Below are 9,661 nucleotides of genomic sequence, written 5' to 3'. Positions count from 1 at the left end.
GGAAAACAAATACAATACACTAGAGATAGCACACAATCGATGCTACAGGCGATAGTTGAATTTACCAGATCAACACCGATTGATGAGAATGCAATCGATATGACAGTAATGCTAGTGAGGTTCACACAAACATCTACGATATGGGAACCGTATAATAGATTAATGCTATGTTCTCATTGCACTTTCAATCATGTTGTTCGCTCTCAGAATTAACCCGTTCATACGACACGATTCGTAATTCATAGTAAAATGCATCGTAGAATGCAGGTAGTCGCACAGCTGCTGGGACAATGAACTGTCAAACCGATTTTGAAATTGAAAATGTTGAATGAAAAATTATTAAAATATGTAAAATTTTTTGAAACATGCATTATATAGTAACCTCTTATTTTCGACGTATAAAAACATTTAAAAACCTACTGTTTATTTTTTCATAAAACATTAAAATTTTTTTAAAATATCAATGTTCCCAAGCGTTGATGCATCTACCTATATTCTTCTACCATGGTAAAATTATTCCATTTTTCAAAAATTTTGACAATTTATACGAAAATATATGAAATTCTCACTAATATGAATAGAATAGATTGTTGTTTTTCTCCCAAAGACTTATTATATCATTAATTTTACTATTTTCATTGATGTTTTCATCTTTTTGTGTAAATGTTGACATTTTGAGCATATTTTTGTATTTTTCTATTTTCAAATTCTGCTAGTGTCTCTTGTCGCTTGTCTGCCGATACAAACATTTTGAAAACATTGCCTCTATTGTTTGCAGTTTTCGGTGGAAATTTCAACTCGTGGACAAAATGCGCACTTCGGATGAGAGAGAAAACAAAATTTACTTCCGTTTGAATGTACATATGCCATTCAAGATTACAGTTTTCACTCATAATTTACAGTCTTCCCAACATTTTTTAAAATTTCATTAAATTATTCTATTTTGATTTTTAAATGTCATCATTTATTTTTTCGATAAATGCTCGCATTTGTTAGAAATGGCACACATTTCATCTTAGTTCTGAGAGTGATTTGAATGGAACAAAGAACAAAAATCTTTGTTCGTTCAGCAAATTTTGTGTGGGAATCACGTGCAATGTGAACTTAGCATAATACTACGATTAATGCTATGTTCTCATTACACTTTCAATCAAATTGTTCGCTCTCAGAATTAGGTACACGAATTAACCCGTTTATACGGCACGATTCGTAATTCATATTAAAATAATTCCTTTTTTCAAAAATTTTGTTTGTTGATTTTAATGGGAATTTATACGAAAATACATGAAATTCTCACTAATGTGAATAGAAGAAATTATTGTTTTTCTCCCAAAGATTTATTATACAATCGAGATGCCATGTCAGCTTTTCGTTGGAATTATTTAAACGAAATGCAAAAAGAGCTTATAACTTATTTGATAAAATTAAACAAAGACTTAAAAAATTAATTAAACATGATCAAAACAGATTTTGTTCTGTTATATTGGTGCTTTAATTCTTCTAACCATCGTTTCTGAAAATATTTTTTAATATATTTCGAAATAACAGCGTTACCAAAAATTCGACGCACTGGGTCGTCGTTTTAAACCATACATTTTAAACACACAAACTTATGAGAGTTACCCAAATACGTTGAGCGTACAGTCGACGTTTTTCACCATATAATTTAAACACAATATATTACCCATGGTAAAAAAATACGGGTAGATGCGTCCACGCTTGGGAACATTGATATGTTTAAAAATTTTTAAATGTCTTCTCAAATATAAGTAGATTTTTATATGTTTTCTTATACGACGTCATTCGAAGGTTATTATAATAAGCGTTTTTCAGCAATTTTTACAAATTTAAATGTTTCATTTAATATTTCCAATTCCAAATTTGGTTTGACAGTTCATTGTCCCAGCAGCGGTGTCGATGCCTCTTCCTATATTCTTCTACCATGAATATTACCATGATGGGAATTTAATAAAGTATAATTTTTCAAAACGTTATTATTTAGATAATACGGACGTACAAAACATTTTACCACAATGGGAAATTTGAATATTCGTGTACACTACGTCCACTTTTGCTGTCAAAGATTTTAAACATTGAGAATTGAACAATTTCTTTTTTTGTGTGCTGAAAATACAAAATGAATGTTTGAAATTGGAGAATATTATGCAGGCCACACACGATACCACTGATTGTACAACTTGGAGAGGTTGTATTCAAGATTGTATCGTTTGTGGCCCGGTTGTACGAAGTTGTGTCTCGGTTGTACCAAAAATCAAAATTTTTTGATATTTGGCATGTTGTACCAACCGATTGTATCGTTTGTAGACATGTTGCATACAATTTCATTTTGTGTTTATTTTTGAAGAGCTAACACCATTGTTTCGCACATTAAAACAATACGAAATCCAATCAAATGTGTGATTTCAATGAAAATATAAACAAATAAAAATATATATAACACGGAATTTCAAAACTTAATAATAAATAAAGGCTATTCATTAAATTATAGAGGACGAAATTATTTCCGGTGTCATCTTAACTCTTCGAAAAGTGAAGTTGCACAAAGAGTTTGCATACAAAGTTTTATCGTTTGTGGCCGAAGCATACAACTCATGGTAGAAGAATATAGGTAGACGCATCGACACAGCTGCTGGGACAATGAAATGTCAAACCAATTTTAGAATTGAAAATGTTGAATGAAAAATTATTTAAATTTGTAAAAATTGTTAAAAAAAAACTCGAATTATAATAACCTCCGAATGACGTCGTACTCTATCATATTTGAAAAAAACATTTAAAAATTTTTGACATATCAATGCTCTCAAGCGTTGATGCATCTACCTGTATTCTTCTGCCATGATACAACTTGACAACCCACCAAGTTGTACCAAAGGTTTTATCGTGTGTGGCTTGCATTACAATCACGGTAGAATTAAAAAGGTAATGTCATGCAATCATATGATTACAACTTCTCGTTGTAAAAAATTATATTTAGAAATCCATTGTATACACATAAATCAGAGATGGGAACCTGTTTTTATACAGTGAAATTTAACAAGGTAAATTACGGAAAATACAGAGAAAGAAATGCTTATTTGAAATGACTTTACCTTCTTAATTTAAGCATGATTACAATAGTGGAAATTTAATGAAGTATACATTTTTAAAACGTTATTATTTTATAGATTTAACTATATGGGCCTGAAGTATTTAGGCAATGCGGACGATGGCTGAATAAGAAAGTTTGGTCAACTTTAAAGAAACTAGAAATATGCAACTCTGTACTGGACTCTTAGGTGTCGAATAGACTTTTAAATATGCAACAGTTGTTTTTGTTTATTTTTCTTTTTTTAACAAAATTTTTATATTGGGGGAAACTCGCGAAACAAGAATGGAATTTTGGGGTTATTCCACAATATTGTTTTATTCCAAAATTGTACAATGAGTTGCTCATTAACGTCGAAAATATGTATTTATTTTGCAACAGAATTTGAAATAATAGAAAATTATTGTATTTTGTATTCAAAACAATGCACACACATACAAATGTGTATATGCTTTGATAGAATAAGGACTCAAAAAGAAAAGAATTGTATTAAGGGAGTAGCTTGTTCTACCTTCTGTAATTGTGTCATGGTTCACAGATACCTTTAAATAGATGTGTTATATCATTTGGTTTCTAACTCTCAAATGAAAGCCTATGGCTTAAAAATAAGATCAGTTTCTTTAAATTACTTAAAATCGACCGGAAGGTGAAAATCTTTTATTTCTATTTAGTTGAGTGATTATTTTTTAATAAAAATTGAGCCAGTTATATAAGCCAGATCTTGGAATTGTTAGGCTCAAAAGTATTAATTAAACACTAAATCTAGGGCCGACTTCGCGGATCGGGCCAGCTAGTTCTTTATAAAATACTATACAAATATACGTTTTCATTTCACATTTTCATAGAACAACAAGAATTTAGAATTTAGCCCCTGGAATTATTAGTATTGGTATTGGGATCATTAGATAAATAGATAAACATACTAAAAATATTAAATCTGAAATGTATTTAAAAATGTCAGTTGAATTATTCTAAAGTACATTTCTGAATCGAATGTTACAGATTTCAAAAATATTACAAACATCGACACTTAATATAATTCTATTTTATTGATTATGTTTGATATTAGAGTTTCAAAAGCTTCTTCTATCATTGCTATATATCGTCGTGCTTCCTTGAAACATCTATGTCTAGAACTTGCTGTTAATTGCATTTGAGTTGAATTTATACCAAGGGTGCTTTGAGCGTAGAGACTGCGTCCCGTAAGCATTAAGATGTTGACACAGTCGTCCGTTAATATTGGAAACGCCTCTGCAAATCGTATTATAGATGGCAGGATGTTTCGAAGATATTTACATTTGGCTTCAGTGGATAGCAGTGAGAGTGCAGATTGGATCGTGTTGACACAAAACTTTGAAACACTTAAGCTCTTCGGTATGGCATACTTTAAAACCAAATGTGATGTTAGATCTATTGTAAAAATTTGCTTCTCCATTTCGGGCATGCTCAGAAACTCATGTAAGAAATCCAGACATATGTGCATGGACGGGACTCCCTTCACCATCATGGGTATTACTTCACGCGGATATGTTTGGAAATGGACAAGTTTAGCGAGTGAAGGTTCTGATATGAATGATTGATGAATAAAGGAGCATATTATGCCCTGGGTTTCACGAAGTTCAAGCGACGAAACACGGCCGGAGTTATTAGCATGCATGTCAGCCAAAACTTCCAGTAAAATATGAACGGCTGCACTTTCTTGGGAAGCAATAAGAGCAGTTTTCAATTCCTCCCTCTCTGTATCGACCTGGACCTGGCCGTTTTTGTCGATTATTTGCCTTGATTGCATTTGAATATTGAGATGAGCCTTTGATGCCGCCAGACTGCCCTGCAGAATGCGCAGCAATATAATTAATGTATGCGGACAGTGAAATACTTCACGACCACATCGTAAAACCTGCAGTGGGTCCAATATATTTTCCATAACGAATGAGCAGCGTTGTATGTAATCTTCAGTAGCCATAATCGAAGCTAACGACTTACGCCAAAAACTTATGGGCAAAACCCCATTCAAACGCAGCCAAATGTCGAGGTAAAGGTTCTTAATCGAACGTGGAACTTGTCGTCTAAATACTTTGGGCAAATTTCGTACAATTACGTCTGCATTTTGTGCAAGTTCTTCTGCTGGTAGTTTCATTAATGCCTTTAAAACGGGTATAGCTTTGCCCGGCTCTGTATCGAGTTTATCGAAATTAATTTTTTTTAGAGACTCCTGCAGCTGCATACTCAAATTAGACGGAGAACGAACAACGCGTTGACTATTAGAATGACTGCAATGCTCTTCCAGCCAGTCATCAACCATACTAAGATGCGGATAGTTCGATACAATCAGTCTCAAAAGTGGATGGAAAATGCCAATGTAATCGTTGTGATACTGTTGTGCTTTTTGCAACAAATACTTCATTGGCAATTCGGAAAGAAAACTATTTGTATATTCCTTTAATTTACGCCCACTTATGGCCGCGTTGGATAAATTAGTTATGCGCGTTTCCTCATACAGTACCAAATAGTAGAGCATCAACAGTTGTGCCGTCAATGGACATTGAACTTGGTATTTCGACAAATCCTCACTGTCGACCGAGGATACATTAGAAGAAAGAACTCCCGTTCGAGGGACAGAAATTATATCCCCAATCATATTTGTACCATCTCCGCTCGACCTGAAGATGTGCAAGATCTCGTTTTCAGAAAACGACTTGTGCATATGATCGACGTTAACCTTTCCCTGGGGGTTGGGTACTATTAAGGTATTAACATAAACCTCAATCAAGGCTGGCATCACTGGATGTAACGGCCGAACAGAGTTGCATATTTGCTTGTATATCCACGATTTTATGGGAACTTTGTGCTTTAAGAAGGCCCTGGACTTCAGTAATTGATGAATACAGTGCACAGGAAGATAGCCTGGAATGCTGGCATTTAACTTAGGTGTGACCGGCACCCGAACTGCATGTGATGCCACTACCTGTTCGGTAAATAAATCCTGAGTAAAAACTTGCTTAATTCGATTTGTACTATTCGGCCGAATCGGGATTTTCATAGCCAACGTAGAACACACCAATTCCCCAATAGCTGATATTTGATTGCTATGGAAGTGGATAGCGAGTAAAAGTAACATTTCGCCCAATGAAGTACTGGCATCAGATCGTCGGCCAAAGAAGACGTCTTCTTTTATCAACCACTGTAGCCACTCAATTGCCTTATTTTCCAGAGATGTAGTTGATACCAGTGACGGACATGCAATCAAGATGCACAGAGCCAATGAAACAAAGCGCATGCCAGAAGCAGTAGGCAGCGGCCGACTTGTTACCAGCTGAGCAAGAGAGTTTATTTCATCGTCATTAAATCTGAAAGTATATGCAATGCACAATATACCATGACATACATCAAGCTCTGAGGAGAGAAAACTTACTTTAGGCCAGCAATTCCACGCAGAGCACAATACAGTCGCATAATAACTGCACCTTGGACTGTATAGTCTTCCTCGTTGCAGGCTGTGGCGTCCGAGCTACGATTGGCCATCTGTATTATGCTCACTAATTGCTGTAACAACTCTGCTCGTACCATAATTAATGCATCCGCCTTGCGCTTCTGACTCACGTGTATGTACTCAGCGAACCACGTCCTAACATTTTGATCATTTCCTAAAAGCATTCCGGTCAGAAAAGAAATCTGCAAATAATTTTACTATTAATGTAACACATATGCTCTAGATTCAAAAACAAGAAGAATACTAACCAAGTCTTGAGGGTACTTTAGGCACAACTTGAGCATAAACGAGGGTACTTTCATAATTTCAACACATATTGCTCTCGTTGTCAAGGCTTGTATGGGATTTATTTCACTCAGTGCCATTAGAAGTGCTAACTTCTGTTTCCCCTCAATTGATTCTTCATCGCAATTGACAATTACATGTGTCACGACATCGCGATAGCAGTCTGGAAAGTTAGCCACCAACGCACAAATTATGCGATGTCCATTCGGAACTTGTACAAGCGTATCTGTCAGTTCTAAAATATTGAGTAAGGACGGCAGCTCGGCCAAAGCAATGCACAGTATATCAACAACTTCTTCCAGGTATATTCCATCGTCTAAAATTTCTGATTGCACCACCGACTTTTGTTCTGATAACTGCCATTGGACATTGAATATCTCGGACAGTACCACCCTTACTTTGCGTGTCACATCGGCTCGTTCAAAACCCAGAGCTATGCCGGTTTGCAGGCCGAATTCTTGCTGTCCCTCGTAATACATGGATTTTTGACGTGCCTGCAATTCCTTCTTAAGTTCCTGCTCTAGCTCGTGGTAATTTACTTGCAGATACGAAACAATGCTGTTTACCACCTCAATGCCAATGAGAACAGCTAAAATTTGTTTACGTGATTCCATTGACGATTTTGTGTTGTCCAGAGGAGAGAGTAGGCTCATACGGACAAGAGCCGGCAAGACGGGCCGTATCTCATTCTGGGGGTATGTACTCAAAGCTGTTATGTCCAGATTTTGCATTGCAGCAAATACTCGTGCTGTGACATCCTGCATTTTAATAATTACAGAAATATGGGTTTATAAAACAAAATGTGTCCAATTCAACCAATTCACTGAACTGCTTGAGCAAATCGAATCGAAACAAATAAGAAATCAAAAAGAAATGCCCCATAAAAAAGAACGAGACAGCAAAATCCCCGAGGGACCTCTGTTGTTTACGAATGAGACATGAGGAAATCGAACCGCTGGATAGATACATTACATGAACCGCGGGAGTAAGTTCCTTCAACTCGAGGAAGAAATCGGCCGGCTTCAGGTCGTAATTTTGACGCCGTTATGAATATTAAAAACAACTAAAACAACTAAAATATTTCTATCTTATATAGGTTATAGGTTTATAAACAAAACCAATAAATATAAATGCTTTCCATATGTTTGTCCAGACAACGAAGCTAAGGAATCTTTTCGTCGGTTTGCACTCACAACGTTAATCGACGGCGACTATCAAGAATTACTGCATTAAAAAACTTATGCATACATTGTGTACAACCCATGGTACAACCTCTTTGTACAGCTCCGTTTTTCGAACAGTTTGATTTCTGATGACACCGGAAATAATTTCATGCTCTATAATTGACTCAATAGCTCTTATGTGGCGTTTCCACTGCACTTGATTCGCTCTCTATTCGTTGTTTGACCCTTAACTATGAAAAAAAAACTAATTCTTAACACAAAATTTCCTGAGCGAACACTCATATTTGTATATTGTTCAAATCAAATCACTCTCAGAACAACGAAAAAATATGTGCCACCCCTAACAAATGAGAGCAAACGAGAATGAAAATTGTAAAATTAATGATATAATAAATCTTTGGGAGAAAAACAACAATCTATTATATTCATATTAGTGAGAATTTCATATATTTTCGTATAAATTGTCATTAAAATCAACGAACAAAATTTTTGAAAAAAGGAATCATTTTACTATGAACTACGAATCGTGCCGTATAAACGGGTCAATTCGTGTACCTTATTCTGAGAGCGAACAACGTTGTTCGGTTTCCAATGGAAACATGCTATTATTTATCTTATTTATTAAACATAAAATGAAATTGTATGTAAGCCACACACGATACAATTGGTTGCACAACTTGTACCGTTTGTGGCCCGGTTGTACGAATTTGTGTATCGGTTGTACAAAAAATCTAAATTTTTTAATATATGGCATTTTGTACCAACCGATTGTAACGTTTGTGGGCATGTTGCATACAATTTCATTTTGTGTTTATTTTTGAAGAGCCAACACCATTGTTTCGCACATTAAAACAATACGAAATACAAAATATATTACAAACATTAATTATAAATATAAGCTATTGAGTCAATTATAGAGCATGCATTTTTTCCGGTGTCATCTTAACTCAAATAAACTCTACGAAAAGTGAAGTACAAAGAGGTTGTACACAAAGGTCTATAGTTTGTGACCGAAACACACAATTTGAGTAACCTCCAAGTTGTACAACTAGTTGTATCGTGTGTGGCAGGCATAAAAAATATTGATTTTTATACAACCGAGACACAACTTCGTACAACTGCCTCATAAATGATACAATTTTGAATACAACCCATGGTAGAATAATACAAGTAACAGCAAGTGTTGTTGTACAACAATCGTAACAAACATACAAATTTGTTTTTGTAGGTAATACAGGTTAGGTTGGTTTGAAAAGAGGGGCGAAGCAATTCGCCGCATGCGCTGTTGGACACACACTTAAGAAGCCAGTATAGGCCTGTTGTGGGATCTAGACTAAGGGTTTTTGAAGAAGGTAGGCAGTTTACAGTCTGTTATATTTGAGATTCAGTTGCCTTTATGAAATTTCTTAACTGTCTTATATCGTTCCCTAAGAATTGGGATCTGATATTTGCAAACGCTGGGCATTGACAGAGGAAATGTTCCAATGTTTCGTCATCTTCCCCACATGCTCCGCATATGCTGTTTTCTGCACATCCTATCTTGTACAGATGAGCTTGTAGGCCCAGGTGCCCCGTAAGGATGCCTGTCACCTCACT

The 9,661-nt window shown here is 35.3% G+C and overlaps 1 protein-coding gene across 1 annotated transcript; it reads right to left on the bottom strand.

Annotated features, from left to right (window-relative positions):
* Positions 1 to 4,035: 4,035 nt before the first annotated feature.
* Positions 4,036 to 7,773, bottom strand: LOC131804646 (integrator complex subunit 2-like). Its single transcript, XM_059127703.1, has 3 exons — positions 6,845 to 7,773; positions 6,519 to 6,778; positions 4,036 to 6,453 (listed from the first exon to the last, which is right to left on the bottom strand). Exons 1-3 carry the CDS (start codon positions 7,643 to 7,645, stop codon positions 4,137 to 4,139), a joined length of 3,378 nt encoding a protein of 1,125 aa, XP_058983686.1. The 5' UTR covers positions 7,646 to 7,773; the 3' UTR covers positions 4,036 to 4,136.
* Between the last annotated feature and the right edge of the window lie 1,888 nt (positions 7,774 to 9,661).

This window comes from Musca domestica, unplaced genomic scaffold (assembly GCF_030504385.1).
Source record: "Musca domestica strain aabys unplaced genomic scaffold, Musca_domestica.polishedcontigs.V.1.1 47, whole genome shotgun sequence".
Taxonomy (NCBI): Eukaryota; Metazoa; Arthropoda; class Insecta; order Diptera; family Muscidae; genus Musca; species Musca domestica.
This window is presented reverse-complemented; position numbering and strand designations above follow the sequence as displayed.

Bases quoted from the DNA above. Each gene is read 5' to 3' on its own strand.
- LOC131804646 (XM_059127703.1), bottom strand. From the start codon at position 7,645: ATGCAGGATGTCACAGCACGAGTATTTGCTGCAATGCAAAATCTGGAC. The intron at 6,779-6,844 runs GTTAGTATTCTT...AATTATTTGCAG, and splicing joins TAAAGTACCCTCAAGACTTG to ATTTCTTTTCTGACCGGAAT. The intron at 6,454-6,518 runs GTAAGTTTTCTC...ATATACTTTCAG, and splicing joins CGTGGAATTGCTGGCCTAAA to ATTTAATGACGATGAAATAA.